The sequence below is a fragment of the Mustela putorius genome, unplaced genomic scaffold (assembly GCF_011764305.1).
Source record: "Mustela putorius furo isolate JIRA1106 unplaced genomic scaffold, ASM1176430v1.1 tig00003858_pilon_pilon_pilon, whole genome shotgun sequence".
Taxonomy (NCBI): domain Eukaryota; kingdom Metazoa; phylum Chordata; class Mammalia; order Carnivora; family Mustelidae; genus Mustela; species Mustela putorius.
In genome coordinates, this window is record NW_025422010.1 from 7,808,746 (window position 1) to 7,831,446 (window position 22,701).

Consider the following 22,701-nt stretch of genomic DNA (forward strand, 5'->3'; position numbering starts at 1 on the left):
GAGGGAAAGAATGGGCAGGGCTGGAAGAAGAAAGGAAAGCTGGTTATTTTTAAGTGGTTGGTGATTTCCCCTGAAGTTACTTCCACAGGGTACCCATGTTGGTGTAAGAGGTCGGGGTTGCCAAGGACATTTTCTGGGCAGCTTCCCTTAGGGCTAGCTTTATACCTTCAAACACAGTTGTCTCGAAGGCTCTATGCTTCTCTCTGAACCATGATTTACTTATAGAAAGGAGACGTCACCTTTCCCTCTTTGAATCTACTTGCTGTTTGTTCCTGGGTACCCACCTGACTCAGGTGAGTGTGTGTAGCCATCAGTGATAATGACCGCTGACTCATTTGGCTTCTTGAATACTCAGAATACTCAGCATGGGGAGCACTAGGACCCTTGGACCCTTGGGGTCTGCCACCAAACCCCTTTCCAGGGAAAATGGTCTCAGAATAGAAATGGCTAAACAAACATCCTGGAGGTCTGACGATGGGAAAATCTTGTCTTGGTGGAGCTATCCCAGACTTCAGTGGGCCTCCTCCCTTCTGAGCTTGGTTCCTAACCTACAGCCCACCCTTCGCACTCAAACTCCCTGAGAAATACCTGTCCCTCCTCCCTCCTTCCCTTTCTGTTTCTTCCTTCCATTCAGTCCCCCATTTATTTTGATTAAAGGATCTAAGGTTAAATGAGAGGGTTGTTAAAAGATAGTTTCTCGGGTGCCTGGGTGGCTCAGTGGGTTAAGCCTCTGCCTTCGGCTCAGGTCATGATCTCAGGGTCCTGGGATCGAGCCCCGCATTGGGCTCTCTGCTCAGCAGGGAGCCTGCTTCCTCCTCTCTCTCTGCCTGCCTCTCTGCCTACTTGTGATCTCTGTCAAATAAATAAATAAAATCTTAAAAAAAATATATAGTTACTCTAGACAATTACTGCCCTGAAGCAATCATTTTACTGTAGTTGGAGAGAATATATTCCCTGGTTTCATAAGAGGATGTAAAACCTGCCCAGACTTCACAATCAACCTAACCGCATACTTATCCACATCTCCCTAGATCATAAAAAGCTCTGAGATCTGAAGAACAAAAAGCTCAATGAAAAATGCAATGTCCACTCTCACCCCCACTAAGATGGTTGCTATCAAACCGTAGAACATATAACAAGTTCTGGGAATAATGTAAGAAAGACTAGAGCCCTTCTGCTCTGCTGATGGGGTTGTAAACAGTGTAACCACAATGAAAAACAGTGTGGAGGTTCCTCACAAAATTACCAATAGAAAGGTCCAACAATCCTACTTCTGGAACTATACCTAAAAGAATTGAAAGCAAGGATTTGAAGTGACATTTGTACACTTGTGGTCCTAGCAGCATTATTTGCAATGAGTTAAAGGTGAATGTTGATTTACAGAGAAGTGGATAAACAAAATGTGGTCCATACATACAATGGAATATTATTCAATCTTCAAAAGGAAGGAAATTCTGACTCAGGCTACAACATGGATGACCCTTGAGGACATAATGGTCAGTAAAATAAGCTAGATACAAAAGAACAAATACTACGTGATTCCATTTGTATGAGGGACCTAGGTAGTCAAATCCATAGAGACTGAAAGTAAAATGGCGGGTGCCACGTGCTAAGGGAAAGGGGTTATTGTTTAACAGGTAGAGAGTTTCAGTTTTAACCAGTGACATTGTTCTAGAGCTTGGTTGCAGAGCACGATGACTATAGTTAATATACCACTACCTTGTACACTTCAACATTTAAGACGGTAAATTTTATGTTATGTCTATTTTACCACAATTAAGATTTTTTAAAAATGTGGTCTTATTTTCAGTATTACATAGTTCTTTCGCAAGTGGCTGGGTATCTGTATTACTAGCAACCAAGCAGATGTGGTCTGGAGGAAACTGAAAACAGGTGGAGGTTTTATAAATCTGCCAACATGTGCAAATTGAAACAAATACGCTGCCAATTTGTAGTCACCATATGTTGTCAGATATTATGAGTGCCTTGGAGGAAGAGGGAAAAAAAAAGTGCAAAACCAGTGCCCCCGGGCAGGTGGAGAAACATCTACAGTGAGCCCACAGAGCCCAACAGAGCTGAGAGAGTCAGCTGTCCGCTTGGGCCTGCAGGTGAAGAATAACCAATGTTCTGGGATCAGGGATACTCCTTGTAGCTCCAAGGTCCTCTTCTATTGAAAGGGGTGAAATGGATTTTTACACATAATAATCTGAGTAAGGCACAGTTTTGGGGGGGGTCTTGAAAGAATGTTCCAGGCTGCTCCATATTTTGTTCTTATTGGGTATTCGAATCTCTTACTGCTTCTTAATTATCAACCTCTGGAGTTGAAGAAGTTACTTCTCATCTATGTGCATTTATGTATCGACTCTTCCAAAAGATAAAGTTCTTAATTCTTATTGGCAGCCTGTAGAGAACAAAAATAATTCTGTTACATATGATCTAAGACAGAATTTAGATAAAGTGTCCTTTCGACGTCTTTGTTAGGCTTATTCTGTGTTCTTATTTCCTAGACTGAGGGCACTAAAATGATGCAGGGTGTGGCCGGAGCTGCAGCAATGGTTCTCTAAAAATTCTAGAATTCTCCTGTGAGCTATGTTTCCTTCCCATTCCTTCTTTCTCTTTCCCTTTTTCAAAAGCAGTAACCTTGCTATCCCTTAGTCTCTACTCCTGCTGTAACCACGGTCACCTGCTATAACTTCGTGGTATAATTTAGCCTTAGTGCTTTTAACTCATTCGCAGAAGCTTACACTTAAAACTTGCTATATTCTAGGCAAGTCCATCAAAGCAAGATGACAAAACACATATCCCTTTTCAAAGAAATTAGAATCAAGCTGGCAGAGATAAGCACATAAACTAACCATAATCCAACTACAAATTATGACTGCAAATACTGTTCTTGTTTATGCGTTGGACAGGACAAATTTATTCCAGTTAGAAATCCTACATTTCCCAGAGGTGGATTCCCTAACTCCCAAGAGGTAGACGTTGATGATGTCCAGGATGTCCCCCCATAACAGAAAGGAACAAGAAAAAGAAGCCAAATGAAGAGTGTTGGAAACTACTTTTAGAGGATCAGCTTTACATTAACTATAGGCCATCTAGACCAAAAGGAAGAATGAAGAATTAATGCTTTCAGCAACACCAACCATCATCAATGAGCATGAGGGTTCAGGTGATGGGTTATGATGGTAATATAATTATGCATTCCTGGGCCGCTAGTGTCCCTGGGTCCCCTGTAGTAATTTGGAGTGGTTGAGCATACTTGGAAGGAGTAGGTGGATATGTGTAGATTATGGGGTGCAGTTGGGGTGGACCTCGAGTGGTCCTGAGAGATATCTGAGAGTCTCAGAGTCTGCCTGGCCTGCTGCCTTGGTTTTGCATTGCCAAGGAGAGGACAGAGCCTCCCTGGAGCACATACCCCAATCATTGATTTGGCAAACCCTGAAAAGTCACAGCTATCTGGAAATCACTCTGGTCAAACAAGAAGTAGCAAGGCCAAAGGGAATGAGATTTTATGGTAAACCCCAAATAGCCCAGCATAGCTTGAGTTCATGGTGTCTGGGAGAAAGGAGAGGAGACCTGGCTGCTTGAGGCCTGGGAGGTAATTTGCTGGGACTTGGGGTTATTCTCCAGACAGCAAATGAAAAGAAAATAGGAAATGGGAAGAAGAAGGTGGCATGCTGGACTTGAGTTTTCTGAAGGTGACTCTAACAATGGTCACACTGTAGAGGAGAGAGAAACTAGAGACCACCCTTTGTGTTACAACTGTTCAGGAAGAGAAGCTGAGGATGTGTTCTGTGGACAGGGATGTTGGGAGTGAAATAGGAGAGCAGGACAGACCAGATACCAAAGCAGGAGCGTGTGCCCCAAGGGTCTGATATGTTTCTACTGGAAACTGACCATCACAGAGGAAGCTGTCTCCAACCATCCTCTGAAAAATAGAAGAGTTTGTGAGTTCTTAAGATCTTCTGGAAAATGCTCTTTCTTTGTTCATGTGCTCACACCCCTGTCTACCCCCAATTCTATTAGGTTTTATAAGGACCTGGATTTTCAGAGATGGTGAGCCGCCCACCCAATGCACCTTGACTGTTATTGATAGAACCAGCCTGGGGTCCAAGTGTATTCCAAATGCATTGAAGAGAGAAGCTTTATCTTTCTGATTCTAAATGAGCAATAAGCAGGAATGCAGAGCTCCATGGTTGTGTCACTATTTGCTTCTCAGGCAAAGAGACATTTCTATGGAGAGAGATATAAGATAGTCATTTTGAGTATTTTATTGACCAATGAACAACAGGGGCATTTTTATTCAATCATTGTGAACTAGGACCACTGTAAATACATGAGCAGTTATATGGGAATCATCAAGATAGAAGGAAGTTTATATATATCCAATGAGGCGGCAGTAACAAAAAGAGAAGATTGTTCTCACTGTGCCCAGTTTACCTTCCCAGCCCAGCCCCACAGCCTGGCAACATCTGACAGGACTTCTCTTTTCTCTCATTTACTCACCCACACCCTTCTTTGACTATCCTAACAGGGAACATTCTTTCTCCTGACTACCCTTTCCAGACAGAAACACCTCCAGACAGAAGGGGTTCTGTAACATCTTGCTCTCCTCAAACAAGCATATCTCATCCCTGCGGTGAGATCGAGAGTGAGTTTCCTGGAGGCCAGGTCTGATAATTTCACTTTTCTTTGTATTGTCAATATTAAGAAGCAATTCTGGATAGGGAAGATTCACAAGAAAAAATTGAGTAAGTTAAATAATAGTTGGGTGTTACACAGCATCCTAGAATTTTTGTGCCAGAAATGATGTGAAACTTTAAGTACAAGCCTCCCATGTTATATAAAAATTTTTATCTAGAGCATCCAACCTATTAAAAAAAAAGAAAAAAAAAACAGAGAACTCTTAGGTCTTAACCATATTTGTCTAATACTGTTAGAAGTTCCTTAAAGGATACCACAATCCATCATTCTAGAGCTTCTGACCCATGTTAGTTAGTCCATACTCGTAGTACAAAACATGAGACTGATTCTCACTATTCTTACATAAGTGTGCAAAATCAGTGTGTAATAAGCTATAATATTAATGGTAAGCTGTGGAGTGTCCATGTAGACTTTTAGGAGGCATGTGGTTCAGTTTACAGACAGCTGCAGAAATTTCTACTGACTTTCTGACACAGGTATATATAAACTGGTGATTGATGATGTCATTGTTAGTGCATGCACCAGGTGTGAGACAAGAAGAGGAATGACTTGGGGGCTGAAACCTATGCCTGATTAATCCAGAGACTTGCAGCTAACGTTTGATTTGAAATCTCAATGCTTTCAGTTCTGCACACTACATACCAGAAATTAACATTTTAATCTAGGACTGCAAAACCATTTTCAGAGTGTTCCACCATTCTAAGAGGGTCATAACTCTTTTTTTTTTTTTAAGGTTTTATTTATTTATTTGACAGACAGAGATCACAAGTAAGCAGAGAGGCAGGCAGAGAGAGGGAGGCAGAGAGAGGGAGAAGCCGGCTCCCTGCTGAGCAGAGACCCCCGATGCAGGGCTCGATCCCAGGACTCTGGGATCATGACCTGAGCCGAACAGAGGCTTTAACCCACTGAGCCACCCAGGCGCCCCTGGACATAACTCTTTTTTTTGTTAGCAGGACATTTTTCCTCTAATGCTAAGTACAAAGAATCTTGCTAGACTTAGAAGAAAAGCCTTGAAATAAGAGCAAGTTCTACTATAACTTACATTTTTCTGATAAAATTGAAGAAAGTTTAGTTTCTATTTAGCTTACTCTAAAATCTATGTTGAACAATTCACCAATATGACACTTGCCTTGTGATAGAAAACAGTGAGAGCCCTGGGAGATTTTATAAGTGAGGGACGTGTAGTTCTTGAAGATCTTACAACTGAATGAAGAATATAACAAAAGCATTAATGGAAGTTCACATCTAAGAGATACAAACAATAGAAAGAGACTCACTTAATGTAAATGTTTTATTCATTTAATAAAACCCTTTCTTAGAAAAAGGGTAAAATGTAAAATGTAAAATGTAAAATGAATTCCCAATGAATCATATTTATATAATTTCCATGATAGAGTCAGAGACCTTCTGATCCTATAGTAGGAATAACATAAAAAGTATATCATTTCAAAATTTAACAAGCTTCATAAAGTTATATTTCAAAATAAATAATTGATCATAAATTTTAAAATGAGAATTTGCCCATAAATGAAATTTGACAGAAATATATATCTTCCAGAAGTTCTAGTATATACTATCTGGCTTTTATGGCTAAATCAGAGAACTGTGTCCAATTTCAATATTTGCCTAAGAATATCAACACTAGCTGAATAGCTAACACTAAATCCTGCCAAAAATAAAATAGGTGCCCATTTCGCTGACCTTAGTAAGGTGTCCCCACATACTTGGCATTTTAGTAATGCAGGAATCTAATAGGGTTGATTGGCAATTAAAATGTAAATTTCTAATAGATATGCAAGGAGCTATTATTAGATAAATTAGTCTGATTAATGGTATTAGCATTATATATTAGATTAGATAGTATTAGATTTTTGAGTGAGTGTAAAGATCATTGATTTTATATACTTGCACACACATTAACACACATTTATATGATTTAAGGATGTATATTTTCTATATATGTATATATAACGTATATATATGTATATATGTATATTATATGTATATTTATATAATACATATTATATGTATATGTACAGATGTCATTTAAGGATACAGTTGTATATACAGAAAAGTAATGAAATACCTACACTGGGATGGCTTAGCCTAGGGCTATCTCATAAGCCTCTTAAAAATAAGATGTTTTTATTCTATGTTAGGGACATGTAATTTATTGCATCTTCCTATTATTTTCCTTTGTTTTGAAACAGGTTGTTTGGTATCAAATCAGTCATTCACACAGACTGTTCCAGCACCTGGAAGATCATAGCAAACCCAGACCTATCATGGTATCACCATGCCAACCCCATCGTCCTGCTGGTGATGTACTACACGCTCGCAACGCTCATCCGCATCTGGCTACAGGAGCCCCTCGTAAGGATCGAAACGTTTGGTGATCTTATGGGCTGAGTAACCTGGAAACTCCAGGGGAACCGGTCCATTCCTATTTTAAAAATTTTTTAAAAAGATTTTATTTATCCATTTAATAGAGCAAGAGAGGGAGCACAAGCAGGGGGAGGGAGAGGGAAAAGCAGGCTCCCCGCCGAGCAGGGAGCCTGATGTGGGGCTCGATCCCAGAACCCCGAGATCATAACTTGACGCAAAGGCAGACACTTAACTGACTGAGCTGCCCAGGCACCCCAGGCCATTCTTATTAACTGCTGACTTACCAGTGATAAATTCTTTTTTTTTTTTTAAAGATTTTATTTATTTATTTGACAGACAGAGATCACAAGTAGGGAGAGAGGCAGTCAGAGAGAGAGGAGGAAGCAGGCTCCCTGCTGAGCAGAGAGCCCGATGCAGGGCTCGATCCCAGGACCCAGGGACCATGACCTGAGCCGAAGGCAGAGGCCTCAACCCACTGAGCCACCCAGGTGTCCCACCAGTGCTAAATTCTTAAATAGCTATAGTGTTCTGGTGCTAATATTTTATTTTTGCGAAGAGCACGATGGGAATACATATGCTATTAGAACAAAGCCTGGTTTCCCTTTGATATATCACCAGCAAGAATGGTCAGTGGTGAGGAAAATCAAAGATACCTTCATTGAGGACTTACTAAGTGCCAGGTCATACACAAGGCTATTCCTCTACATTATCTCCATTTCATGCACTACGTAACTCTGAATAGGTATCATACCCATCCTAAAAATGAGGAAAGTGAGGTTAGAGAGGTAACTTGGTCTGAGCAGTAGGAATTAGCTTCAAACCCACATTTGACAACAAAGCTAGGGCTTTGGGGACAAGCCAGACTGTTATCTTGGTGCCCGGACTTCCAGAAACTTCTCAGACCTCTAACATCTGTGGATGGGATAGGAACACCCCAGCTGTCAGTGGTACCTGGAGTTTCCCAAGTACCCCATTGTGAGGTATGGGGACCAGGGATTTTCCTTTAAGCACAATAGAGAACTGGTTTCTTCCCATGGGGTATTATTAACAAGGCATATGCCACCTTTGAGGGCCGTGTGAGAGAGCCTGGGTAGCTTCTCTCTTTTCCCTTTTTGTGAGAGAAAACATTAGCCACTTATATTTCTTATCCTAATTGACTCTAAGAAGCTCAGTCGTCAGGTAGCTCATCAGCACACAAGGCAGGAAAGTAGTGTAGACAGGGTTGTCACACCTCTCATCCACCCCCTGCCAGGGGAGCGTTCACACCTGAGAAGCCATTCCTAATGAGCACGGCTGCATGAAGTCACACGTCCTCTCCTGTCACTTCTAGATTCTCGGGCCTTTTCTGTGTTCATACCTGCAGACTATTGTTCACACATTCACTTGGGCAGCCTGGCAGGCAGACAGGATATGTATTGAAAGCCAATTACCTCAGACGCTAAGCTGGGGATAGAATATCGCCCAGAGGCAAGCACTCCACTCAGAGGAACTGGACATTGTACCAGAAAAAAAGCCGACCCAACTCAAGTAAATGGGATCCGAGTCAGTACAATGGAACGAGGGGAGTTGGATGTCCCCATTTCTCCTCAGCTGAAGTGCTTCCTGCAGAAATGGGACTGTGTCCTGTCCTTCCTCCTGTGTGACACCTTCTCCCCACTGGGGAGACAGGCCTGGATAACAGGGACCACGAGGCACTTCTGTTCGTGGGGTTCTCATAGGGCGTCTTTCTTTGGCCCCACTGATGGCAGCTGCATGCAACAAAATGCTTTCTGGGGTCACAAGGAATGCCAATCATTTTGTCTTACATTTTTCTCCAACTCGCTCCCAAAACTTGCGTGTGGCCATAAAATGCTTTACAGTGATGTCATTGTGTTCACTTCCTCCATAAACACACAGAAGGTAAGGGATGGGCACACATGTGCAAATAAAAGTATATACCAAAGGAATTAAAATATATTGTGGGAACGGTTTCTCAACAGCGTCTTACATGGGATGGAGATGACTTTAAGGCATCCAAGTTAATAAGCGTTCCGTGTGTTCTTCACTTTCTCTGTGAGACCTCAGGCAGCCCCACAGAATGACAGGAGCTTACATACCCATGTTGTCATGCTTCTGTATGGGTGAAGCCTGTGTTATAGCCCCTCAGGCCCATGAGACATTCGGCTTCCTCAGCCGAGGGCTCTCTGGGGACAAAGGAAAGTAGATTTAATAGCCGTCTTATAGACCGCCGTGTCTAGAGGGGTGTGTGGAGAACAGGGCCTAATTCATACCAGCGTCAACATTTCAGGTGGCCAGTATTTTAAATGGGCTGGGACACAGCACTTTCTCATTGAGGCAATGATGGAAGACAGGTGGCTGATTATATCATAGTTCCAGATGACCTGGCACATTTCATGAAAAATGCCAGCCAGCAAATGTGAGTTCTGAGGTGAAAGTCTATGATGCATGTTTAAGAAAGAGAGAGAGAGAGAGAGAGAGGGAGAAGCAGGTGTCAAGAATTAAGTAGTGTATGGGCTCCCACCTGGCATGCATGAACTCCCACCCAAGGCATTTGGGTTCTCCCTATGGGTGCTCTATCCTGGCACACCAGAACCCAGAAATTGGGCACCAAGACCTTAAGTTCCCTTCCTGTACTCCACTATCAGTGGTGTGTTAATGCCCTTTTTGTTGGAACACCTTTGTTGGGAAACCATACAAAAGCACTCAAGGGCATTCTGCCCCTTACACTCTCTCTCTTTCTTTATATCTCTTCTAGACCAATTGTCTAATGTAGGCCAGTGTCATGTAAGGCAAGGTGATGGTTTTGTGCATTAGATAAGTTCTTCCTTACTGTTGTGTGTAAGCTCTCAATGATTCTACCTTTACTTAATTTCCTTTTAATTAAAAACTAACCATGGATGGGTCACACAGTCCAATGAGCACTTTTTGAAGGTTCTTCCTTTAAGAACCATTTGCGTGGTGAGTGGAATTTGGAATACCTGGTGGGAAGGTGTGGATAGTTCACATGAGAGCTTATCTCTGTTATTTATGGGGCTTAGAAGGGATCAGGATGTATCACTGATGTGCTGAGAATTTACAAGGGAGCATTGGTGTCATTATTAAAAATGTCTTGATGAAATCCCATCTATCATATACATTCATTTAAAAAATTGATCATTATCAAGGCACGGGGGAAACACTTTCTCGGGGTCCCCCAGGGCACTAAGGGAGCTGCTCTGGGAAGCAGAGCTTGTCCTGTGGGTTATTCTGTGTCTCAGGTGCAGGATGACAGGACCAAGGAAGAGGACAGAGCCCTGGCTTGTAGCCCCATCCAAATAACAGCCGAGAGGAGGCGAAGCCTGTGGTATGCCACCCATTACCCAACTGACGAAAGAAAAGTAAGCCACAAGAAAGCAATTTCCATTCCCTAATTTATTTTGCTTCTTTTGTGTTACATTGCTGAATATGAGTCATATATCGTATGCAAACTCAGATTGTGCATAGTTTACAGAAGGAGTTTGATTTTGAAGTCTCGGTAGCAGAAAGCTCTATGCAGAGAGGGGAACCCAGTGCTATGAAAACACCAGTTTACATTTGAGTGCTTCCTATGAAGTCTCTTCATCCTCAAAAGAAAGACTTAATTTAAAAAGAAAAATAGATTTGTGTTTAGAACAAACAAAAAAATAACAAAGCAACTGTTAGCACCAGGCAGGGAAAGTCTCAGCGTCAAAAACATTGCAGAAAATAATTTCATTTCATTGGCCAGCTGGCCACAGTAATAACTCAAGTAACCACTTAGAACAAAACAGTCTATGTGAATATGATTAAGGATCTCTTACGACTCCCAGGCAACAGTATGGATTGACAAGGAAAAACGAGTCACGATGGGTAATTCGTATAACCCTTGGAGAAAATATTGACCATGCTGAACTCAACCCAGGGCTCTACTGATTCATTAAAAATGCCCATTTGCAATGTCATCATGACAGATACAAACCACTTGCTTGATAGCATGTTAGAGAATTGAGGAGTAGATTCTCTGACTTATTTGGTGGCCAGTGGGTTCCTGAAGTCACATGGTCTTGTTCTCAACATGGCCACCATGTGCAAAGCAGTGAATGAGCTGCCTCAGGGCAGTGGATGGCCTTGCAGGCTCATGGGGTGCCCTAAGATGTCTGAGGATTTCCAGGGGCCTTTCTCTCTCATCACACCATGTGTCAGATCATGCTGCTTCTTTTACAAACGACAGATAGCCATAGAAGATAGCCCAGGAATTTTTCAAAAGGAGAGACCTATGGACTTCTGGGGAATTCCTGAGACCCTCCAAAAGCCCAAAACTCTTATTTAAGTAATATTTAAAATATGTGCCTTCTTTTCACTATGCTGACTTGCATTCTGCTGATACAAAAGCAAAAAGCAGACCCAGGCGGTGGCACGAATCCCCCACACCCATAGCCCTACCCTTGGTGGCCACGCACTCTGAAGAAACAAAGCGGTGAGGCCAGTTCACTTATGAATGTCCTTGGTGAACCCAAAATGGATATCCGTCTTCTTAAATCTCTACTTCAGAACTCACCATATTTTTAATATCCTGTGTGGCAAAATGGGAAGTCCAACAAAGTACCACGTGTGAGGGGGTGATGATGTCTTGCTCAAAAGCCCTTGCTTGGTCAAGTGTAGGAAGGGTAAGCTGAGCTGGCCGTCACCCACCACACACCACAGGCCCTGGGAGGAGTTGCAAGTAGACGAGTTACGGGTGTTCAGAGATGAGGATTTGGCAGAGAATTCCTGGCAAGTACATGAAGTGAGCCCATCACTTCAAGGCAAACAACCGACAATGTTTGTTGCCAGTGGTAAAATTTGAACTTTTGAGTGAAAATTAGAGTATTAGAAAACTTGGATCCAGTCTTCAAAGCTTGAAAACGCCCCCATACTTGAGGACCTCCATGATGAGATCAGTGGTAAGACTGTATTAAAAAATGAGTTTTTTTTTAATATTGTGTAATGAAATGTGTCAATATTTGGTAGACAGTATAACTCACTGAGGCAAATCACCAATATGTGATAGAGCAGTGGGATTTTAACGTAACAGAATGAAACAATTGATACAATTGATACAATTTCAGATTCCAGGTAGCAGCTAATCGTGAGGTCACTACCACTTGGTGAGTTTGATATGGTATCAAAACAAACAATTGTCCACAATGACCTGGCTAGCCAATTGACATACTCTTTCTTTTTCCAACTACGAAGCTTGGTGAAGCCAGATATTCTTCATATATTTCAGCCAGAATAACATAGCACAGCAGATTAAATGCACAAACAGATATGAGAATCCAGCTGTCTTCGTTTAAGCCAGATATTAAAAAGATACACAAAAGCATATTTTTTTCACTGTTTTTTTTAAAGTATAGCTATTTGAATAAAATGATTTATGTGAACATGTTAAATTTTGAGGAAAATTAAATGGAACTAATAAATATTTTTCAAGGCCGCGGTTTTAATTTCTAGTATAGTAGATATTGACAGACAGGACCCACATCATTCAAAACTCCTTGGGACTCTCAGTGATTTTTTGTGATTATAAATGAGTACTGATCCAAAAAAGTCGGAGAACCATTAGCCCAGAAAGTGCTTCTTATTTGAGGAAGGCCCAAACCACCTGGTGTTAATATAGTTTAAAAGCGTAGTCATAAAAAAATAAATAAAAAAGTAAAAAATAAAAGCACAGTCATGTAATAATTAGTTTGTGGTAGATAATATGTAAATCTTAAAATATTCTCAGTGTGCATTACAAATCGATTTTTCCTGAGTATGAAACATCTATTTCTTGAAAAGTAAATGTTTTCAGAATTCTGCAGAGGTCTCAGGTGTTTGGGGGGTACTAATAGCAGAAGCTTATTCTAGTAAAACAAGACAGTTAAAAATATGATCAGCCTTTGTAATCACGTGGTTCGTGACTGGTTATTTGTTGTCACAATTAAAAGTCAACATCAGAAGCTGGAGAGTAGTTATAACACATAACGACATCCAGTTCAATTATTTGTCCCTTTGTACTTTGCATGGCAATTTTAACATACTAGCATCTAGCTAGTTGAAGGAATGGAATATGTGTAGTAAAACTTTACAGATATATATAAACATTGCAATGCTTTTTGCTTACCTATTAACATTGCTGTCCTGCATTGCTTTTGCAGCTTTTATCCATGACCCAAGATGACTACAAACCATCCGATGTTAGTATATTCTTAGAATTATCTTTTATGCTTGTATAAGTGATGCAGAAGTGATATAAATGGGATTGGCTCCTTTGAGTGTATTTTAATGATCTATAAAATTTCCCTAAGTTTCTGAATATTTTTCTTGTAGAAATTCTATCTGGTTTATTGCCATTATAACACTACCTCATATAATATGAGCTTGACTATAGTCATACAGAATATATTTAAACTTTTTAAAAGCCAGTTGGAGGGTTCTTAAAACATTTGCTCTGCAGATAAACCTATTACATAATTGGAATAGGAAGTCTTGCATGTTCATGGACACACACACACATGCTTATACCCTAAAGCCAAAGAGACAGGGAAAAAACAAAGAAATCACACTAAGCGTTTACGAAGTTCAACATGGCAAATCCAAGATGAGAATGAAATGTGTAATGAAATGTGTCAATATTTGGTAGACAGTATAACTCACTGAGGCAAATCACCAAAGGTGCCTCAGCAAAGACCTTCCAAGAGGGCTCTAGCTAACCCAAGACTGCATTAGTCCTCTGCAGAGCTGCACTGGGTTGTGGACAGGGTGGGGAGTGGCCAAGGCAGGGGTGCTTTGGCTGGGAACTAGGAAGAGTCTGGAATTCCAACAGCTGGAGGGAGGGCTGGGAGGAGAAACCCTAAGAGCAGAGGCTGGAGAGGGGATCAATCCAGACCAGGAAGCCTCAGCCAGCCCTTTCCAGGGTTTCCCCTTGGTACTAAGAACAGAGGGTACCTTGCCTGGGGTTTAGCAGAAGTACAAGAAGATCAGATTCCATTTTTACTGGGACCACTCTGGAAAATAGATGTGAACCAAGGAGTGTAGATGATTCATTTTGCTCAAGTGGGTAAATGACCACCTCGTTCAGCTGTCTATCAGTTCTCCGCTTTAGGGCTCTGTCTAGCTAGCACAAGGCAAGGAGACAGTGTGTCCACATTGGAAACACAACTGTGCCTTTGCCCCGCGCTCCCCTGCCAGGGCCTGCTGGTGACTGTGAACGGCAATCCTGTAGACTACCATACCATCCACCCAAGTCTGCCCATAGAGAACGGCCCTGCCAAAGCTGAGCTGTACTCCACCCCCCAGTACCGGTGGCAGCCCTCCGAAGACTCCTCAGGTAAGAAGCCAGTCCTGCTGCTTTCGTCTCCTCTCATGCATGTGCCCGGCGTCTCTTTGTGTTTCATTGTTTCTTGTGTCCATTCTATTTTTTTCTAACAGGTATTGTCTTCCATGGTCAGCATAATGAAGCTTCTTTCCTTCCGTTATGTATATCGCCCCACCATATTGCTATGGCTAGTTTGTCCTTCTGTACAAAATAATGGTATAATTGAAAGCTTTGAAAAATAAAGGGGAAAAAATAATTTTAAACATGTCAACTCATTTATAGTGTTAAACCCATGTGTGTGTATATGTTTTGTTTTTTCTAGAATTTGATATTATCATGGTCAGAAATTCTGCTGGTTAATGGATGAATGTTTTCAGAAAGAGTTCTTTTTGTCTAGTAAAAAAAGGGTGGGGGAGAATGGGAGGGTGGAAACTTATACTAGACCTTATCCCCCTGTCTCTCTCAGTTTATTATGTTGAAGGAAAACAGGCCATTCCTAGAGATGACAAATTGGTGTCTGTGACTTGGGTCATGTTTTGTCTGGTTGGACTATGCAGCATTTTCTGAAGGGAAAAAAAGAAAATAACCAACATTTTGAAAGTGCAGCTCTGACTGAGATATGGAAGTTTCTGGAATCCCTTGAACAATGTGAATATTTGGCAATGCTAGCCCCTTGTTCCTGCAAGGCAACAGTTGACTCAACCACTGTTGTCACTGTCCTGCCAGAGACCATGCCTATCATCAATTCACAGAGAGAGAATTAACTAAGTTTGCTACTGAGGGAGAAAAATAAAAGCAGAGTACCTGCAGGTGTTTTCTGTTTATATGGGATTAAACCTAGAGTTGTGACCCATGATCCTACCTTGAGTAAATGGCCAGCAACTGGGCAACTCTCCAGTCTGTATTATTGATACAGTCAGCTTAATGTATTTTTTTTCATAATTCTTTGTCAGACTTATTCTACTATAGTGTTCTATGTAGTTATAGTACTCCTTGCAGTTGTCCTTGACCCGGTATCCACTGAGCAGTACAAAGGGTTAGTCACACTCTGCAGCCTTCCTCAGTAAGGTCAGACCAAGTTCAGGTCTCTAAGCTAGCAGCCCCGCCCATCCCCCCACCCCCAGGTGGCACCTGCCATCTTCATGGAGCACCAGACTCCATGGGTTAATTACCCATTTCTGCTTTCTACATGCATGTGTTTCAGTTTGTAAGTTGGGCTTAAACCAAGGTTTTCACTTACCAAATAGCTCAAGGAAATACTGTACTCTCTCAAGTGGGCTCTTCCATGCTTTGGCATCTGAATTACAAAGGATAGGCCCAGGAACCAGCATATGCAACTTCTAAAGGTTGAGACACTCAGGTTACAGCCTGGTGTCTTTTCATTACCCATGACTTAACATAAAGAGAAATGAGCAGAATCTGGCTACTGACAGGGCACGTACGCATTCTCACTTCATAACCTGGACTTCCAAAGGTAAAAAAAAAAAAGCTGGAAAGTTAGTTGTTTTTTTTTTTTTAATTTGAATCTATATATGCAGACAGTGTTACAACCAGAAAAGTAGCGCCAGGAATTGGAAAAATGCCTCAGACTCCATTTCTTCCTCACTGTCTCCCATCTGTGGACTTCCCCTTATAGCCTCCGGTCCCAACATTGGAGGGGTGGAAGGCAGTGGGCTTGTGCATGAGGAAATACTGCCACATCACACTACACTCACTTCTGGAGTGTGCTGTGCATGCTCACTGGGTTTTTGGTGGTTTATGTTTCCTCTTTGTGGTGTAGAGCAACTCCCTGATGCAACCCACTTACATGCGACCCATTTAATTTGAACAGGACAGAAAGGATGTTTCACATAAGTGTGTCACTCACTACTTCATGTTTGAAATCAAATTAGTTTTCCTGACCTGTAGAAGACGATCTTGAGGAGAAACCCTGCTTTCACCACTGTGCCAGTTCTTTTCCATTGCTGGTCCTATTCTCCTCAGCCCTCCACACTTTCTCTTGCTTTTAATGTGATATTTCCATTCTTAGTATGACTTTCTGCCTCAGCGTGATGTAAAAGGAAACCATGGGTTACTGAGCTCACGCTGGCAAAATGGTTGCTCAGTTGGTTGCCTGGTTGGTTTTCTGCACCTTCACTATACCCATACTCCAGATACTCTTTGCATTAATTATCTATTACTGAATAGCAAATTATTCCAAATTATTATAGTGGTTTAAAACATTTATTGTCACAGTTTCTGTGGGGCAGGGATCAGGTGTGACTAGGGTGAGTTTCTCTGGCTCAAGGTCTCCAATGAGGTTATAGATAAGCTGCTGGCCCAGGCTGTGGTCTCATCTGAGGGCTCACCTGAGGAGAATCTGCTTTCACCCACACCCACATAGTTATTGACTGGCCTCAAGTTCTTGCTGGCTACTAGCCAGAGACTAACAGTTCCTTGCCTCCCAGACCTCTTCTTAGGGCAGTTTATAACACGGCAGCTGGCTTCTCAGAATGAGCAGGAAAATGAGAGAAAGTAGCCAAGGCAGAAGTCACGATCTTTTTAAACTTGATCTTGGAAATTTTATCCCATCCCTCCTATTTGTGAGTGACCCATCGGAGGTCCCACCCACACTCAAGGGGAGAGGAATACATAATCATGAGGTAGGATCATTAGGAACCATCTTACATCATCTCTTAAGTTCAAATTTTCTTTCTGGGATTTCTGAGTGCAGGATTCCATTACACTGACCAGGCAGCACTTACTGAATCTGTTTAAATCTAAAGGCTTTGTTCGTTGGAAATCATCTCTAAAATCTTAAATAAAAGTCTATGTTAAAACCATATATGTGTTACACTGCTGGAGACATTTATCCAGAGTTTAAACATTAGCATCAAGTTATATAAATTATCTCTCTATCTAGAAAAGAAAGAGGAAGAAGAGGATGAGAAGGAAGAATTTGAGGAGGAAAGGAGCCATGAGGAGAAACGAAGCATTAAAGTTCACGCCATGGTCTCTGTGTTCCAGTTTATTATGAAACAAAGTTACATCTGTGCCCTCATTGCCATGATGGTATGTATGAGAGGGGACAGTCGGAATGCTCCACAAATGCCCCCACAGCCCTCTCGTGGCTGGCACCAGATTCTAATCTCCCTAATGTCTCAGTGGGGGATGGTTGGTTTATTTTTATTTTTCTTGGGATCCTCATACTACAGACTTCAAAATCCTGTTCTGTTCTATTTAACCTCTTTTTAAATATTAGTATATTTCTCCCAAATTAGCCTGTCAAATGTGATTGTTCCTTTTTTGTCAGTTTAAAAGGATCTATTGCAGTCCCCCTCGGTGGCTAAGTCGGTTAAATGTCCAATTCTTGATTTCAGCTCAGGTCATGATCTCAAAATTGTGAGATCAAGTCCCACATTGGGCTTTGCCACAGGTGTGAAGCCTGCTTAAGAGTTTCTCTCCCTCTACCCTCCCCCTGCTCTCTCCCTCCCTCTATAAAAAAAATAATAATAATACATTTTTAAAAAATTAAAAGATCTATTGGGTAGTTTCTCTGTATGGTATTGAAGGTGTCCAAAGTTAACAATGACCGCTTTTATTTTCTTCAGACAGTGAGAGTTACCTTCACATCTTACCCTAAATTTGAGTGAGACTTTACTCCATCTTAGCTGCAGTAAATTTTTACCAGTATGAACGTCAAGCAACCAGAGTACCCAAGAGCTTTTCTGATTGTGCGCACTCATTTGATGTGTGTTTATATTTGCTTCTTCCATCTTGGGCATCACAGCTTCAAAAAAATAGTCCTTTAACCTAGAGATAGAAAATAAAAGACCGTCTAAATTATAACCTTCTTAAAAACAAGCTTGTATGAGAAATCTGATTTATTTTTGAAATGCCTACCACTTAACTAACACAAAACTCTTCCCTATTGGGGCAGGTGGCTCAGTTGGTTGGGCATCTGCCTTCAGCTCAGGTCATGGTCCCAGGGTCCTGGGATTGTGTCCTACATTGGACTCCCTGATCAACAGAGAGCCTGTTTCTCCTGCTCCTTCTATTATTTCCCTCCATTGTGCTCTCTGGCTCTCTCTCTCTCTCTCTGTCAAATAAATAAATAAAATCTTCCAAAAAATGACAAAAATATTCCATATTTAGTTGTCAATGGTGAGATCCCATGACAACTTTGATGATAAAAAATGAAAATATTCTATACCTCTAAAGGGGAAATACCTAAACACAATTTCTCCAGTCACTCCCTCAAGATGTCTTCCAAATGTACCTGCAGGTTTAGTCAATGTCAGCTTCTCGTAAGGACCACTGTGCATCTGAGAGAGGGATGGCAAAGAGAAAGCTCCTAGAAATTAAAGATGGCTCATTTAGTGATTACAAACTCTGTTCTTTAAATAATATTAATTCTGTGCTCTTGGTACCTTTTGACATTTTTGATAAATCAACCTCTAATTTAAACTGTAATAAAATTCTAATTTTAAAATACCAATTATAAATGAAATATACAATTCTGACTCTGAACTCAATAGAGTATCTATACATTTTTCTTCTTTCTAAAAATAAGCCAGTTCAGTTTGATCTTTTTTTTAAAGATTTTATTTATTTATTTGACAGAGAGTGAGTACGTGCACAAGCAGCGGGGAGGACAAGGCAGAGGGAGAGGGAGAAGCAGACTCCCCAGAGCAGGAAGCCCAATGCAGGGGGGGGACCCTGATATCATAACTGGAGCTGGAGGCAGATACTTAACCGACTGAGCCACCCAGGCACCCCTAGTTTGGTCTTTGTAAAGGTCTTTGGTCTTTATAAAGTTTGATCTTTGTTTCTTTGTAAAGAAATAGAGCTTAAAAACAAAACAAAAAAACTTGGAATACACATTTTGCTACTTAGTAGAAAAAATCTATTGTAAAAACAACGTAACAGAGCAGATCCTTCATTAAAGACATGCCCTTGTCTGGTGCCATTTTCATTGTTTTAACGGAGCCATAATATTAGTGTCTTTAAAAGTGCCTGCCTCCCACAGAAGCAGGCTACTGCAATAGAATTTTAATCACAGACAGAAAGGACAGTCGTGGGGAGCCAAGTCTGTTAGAATGATACATGTATTTATTCAAAACTATAAAGTACAAATTTGCTACACTATCAGGCAATCTGGAAACTGAACGTAATGCAGAAATGGCCAAACCACCACACTGAAAGGCATAGGTGACTTAGACACTATTAAGGAAAGAGGCTTAAAAAAATTCCTCTTAACTTATTTTCCTTCCTCTATCACCCTCACCTTCCCAAGAGTAGTTTGTGGGGAGGAGGGGGACAATCTACTAGAATTATGATATCTCTGAAGATAAGATTATTATTCTCCTGGGTCACACACAAAAATGGCAGTCTCGTCTGCATTTTATATTGGGATAAATGCATTAAAAACACTATTTAATGCAAATGTAAAAGCATTTAATGTTACTTAACTTCCGATAAATAATACTTCCAAGAAATCATATTTTCATGAAAATAATTCAGCCTTGCTAGTAGTTATCAATCACGAATCTAATTTTAATAAAAACAATTTTAATATCCAGTTTGTGTTTATCATATGTTTCAACCAAAAATTTTAAATAATCCGCCCCTTAAAAAGCTAGTTGACCTTTAGAACAAGTTTGCAAATTGCTGAGAAGAAATAACTGTTCCATGTTGACTTCCTTTATCTTAATACTTCTCTATTTTCCAGAAACAAAAGAGACTTGTAAAACATTTTGGGCTTTCTAACTAACTCCTGGTGATTCATGATATTCAGGAATACAATTGATTTCAATTAGGCTCAAATATATCTAGAAAATTCTTTTAAATGTCTTTTAACAAAGATTTATTATCAAAGATTATGGTAAGAAAGGATAGATTTCTGGAAGTTGTTAATAGTCTTGAGCCTGATTTAGGTATTGTTCTGGTAGCTGCCCTTTATGATACGTTTCTGATTCTTTGCAAATTTCATGTGAATGGAAGGAGATGTATCATTTGTCCAATAGGTCTGATGGCTCTTTAATCCTACCCCTTGCAGGACAGAAGCCAACGCTGACCTTCAAATGAACTTGGTTTTATTGTTTGGAGTGTGCGGAAGCCAAAGACACACCTTCCTTGTGTAAATTTTGTAATTTCTATGGTGCACATCTTCTCAGATAATCCCAGAGTGATCTCTAATGCCCGACTTGTGTGCTTACCCTAGTGATGCCCATGATTTCCATTTCAGAGCCCAGCTATGACCACATTGACCTGCCACTCTTAAATGACTTAAATCACTCTCAAGCTAGTTTGGAAAAAGAAGGGATGAAGCACTTACAGTTGCTTTCAATACTGTAAAGTGCAGTGAAGATGAAGACCTTTCTACCCAAAGGGGAAAAAATTTAGAAGGAACACACCGATGCCCTTGGCTCCTTTCCCTGCAGGAAGTTAAAAAACAATGTTCTTGGCAAGATCAGTCTTTCTCTTCAGTTTGTCCCTATGCCCCAGGTTGGGATGTCTCTCCGTGATTTCACCACTCCCTCCTCTCCCTGGATTGAATATTATTCACTTTTTCCTTTAAGACAACTTCTAAGTCAGCAGAGGGTGGGGACTTCACATTGCACTCACCATCGTTCTGTTGTCTCTTTCCTTCTCCCTCAAGGCTTGGAGCATTACCTATCACAGCTGGTTGACCTTTGTGTTGTTGATTTGGTCGTGCACCCTTTGGATGATTCGCAACAGAAGAAAATATGCCATGATCAGCTCTCCTTTCATGGTTGTCTACGGAAATCTGTTGCTGATATTACAGTATATATGGAGTTTTGAACTTCCTGAAATTAAGAAGGTCCCAGGGTTTTTAGAAAAAAAAGAGCCAGGAGAACTTGCCTCCAAGGTAAATGAATAGGAAAACAAGAAAACAAAATGTTGAAACAAATCCACAATAATCACAAGAAGCATATCTGTGCACAGACTTACTCACATGGGTTCCAAATATTTGACGCTTTACAAAAATGAATAGCTTAAAAATTCTAGGAAACAATTTATATTACTTAATGGTCTCTCTAATATTATAACACACTTTCATATTTTATTTACAATAACAAGGCTCTCCACTGAGAGGAAAAATACTGTCTTCTATATTTTAATGTCAATTACACTATAGTAGAATTTACAAGGGGAAATAAGAAAATACAGGGTAAAATGTGTGTAAGCGTTAGAGGACTTTCTTTGATCTCCGTTTTTCAAAATAGGCTGAATGCATTGTTGTTACAGGTAATCATTGATTATTAGTAACAACATTTTTTATTCAATTATATCTTCAAAAATGCTGTTAGCAGCAAAAATTGAGTATGACACTTCTGGTTTTTCCTTCTGCAGATTATATGGTATGCCTTCATAGGTAGCAACAAGGTTCATGATCTCCCAGTAGTCATTACTTTCATGGCTTGTTTTAATACCCTTGACTTCAGATTATGTGCCCCAACCTTTCTGTTTTGTGGACAGTGTGGTTGACTCTAAACCATATGTGTCTGTTGTGTTGATGACATTGTGTTAAGACCTGTGAGAGCAGTCCTGTGTCATTACTCCTCAATCCTTAAACACCTTTCTCCTCCAGGGAGAGAATCGTTCTCTGAAAAGGACATGAATTTATATTGCACGAAGCCCACCTTTTCTGAGAGCAAGCTCCTTTCTTACAGGTTACCAAATACCCCATATCCAAGGCAACTAGGCATGAACAGGGAACTAGTAAACCAAGGATTGGTTCTCATAACAGACCTTTTGGTGAAGTTTATTGAGGTAGAGGAGAAACTCCCAACAGGTAAATAGTGATAACAGAAATTAGCTCATAACTCTCTGTGTTCACAGACCATGGCAACCTCCTTCCTTTCTCTCTCAAACCCCCACCCCATGCTGACAGTCCCACAGAGTTTTTCACCGATAATTCACATTAGTCTCACACTCTTACCCACTCCTTCTCTCCCTCCCTGACCTTTCCCTTAAACACACACCCAAAACTGAGAAGTTAGTCTTTTCTTTATAAGAGAAATTCAAAACCTCATCTTTTGACTCCGCAAATCCATTCCAGCCTGGCTTGGAATATTGGTGAGACATCTGGAAATTATCCCAGCTAGCTGGTTGAACAACCTCCTGTCTAATCGAAGATGAACAGCTCTTGGAGGTCTGGGAACACTGTTGGAGAATTAGATGTATTACATGTAAAATAAAACAAAAAACAAAACAAAACAGTGTTATTCTGAAGAAAGTAGGGTCTCCACTTATATTTTAATGTACCCAGG

The 22,701-nt window shown here is 40.7% G+C and overlaps 1 protein-coding gene across 4 annotated transcripts in view; it reads left to right on the plus strand.

The window, feature by feature from the left end:
- PIEZO2 (piezo type mechanosensitive ion channel component 2) overlaps nucleotides 1–22,701 on the plus strand; it is a 455,796-nt gene that overhangs the window by 319,942 nt on the left and 113,153 nt on the right. For 3 of the 4 annotated variants that reach the window (XM_045065366.1, XM_004742696.3, XM_013051381.2), the window contains exons 8-13: nucleotides 6,915–7,077; nucleotides 10,347–10,466; nucleotides 13,266–13,304; nucleotides 14,299–14,437; nucleotides 17,328–17,476; nucleotides 21,066–21,296. In XM_045065366.1, coding sequence (XP_044921301.1) covers nucleotides 6,915–7,077; nucleotides 10,347–10,466; nucleotides 13,266–13,304; nucleotides 14,299–14,437; nucleotides 17,328–17,476; nucleotides 21,066–21,296 — 841 coding nt within the window. The remainder of the gene's footprint in view (nucleotides 1–6,914; nucleotides 7,078–10,346; nucleotides 10,467–13,265; nucleotides 13,305–14,298; nucleotides 14,438–17,327; nucleotides 17,477–21,065; nucleotides 21,297–22,701) is intronic. The other variant, XM_013051380.2, reaches the window with a different exon arrangement.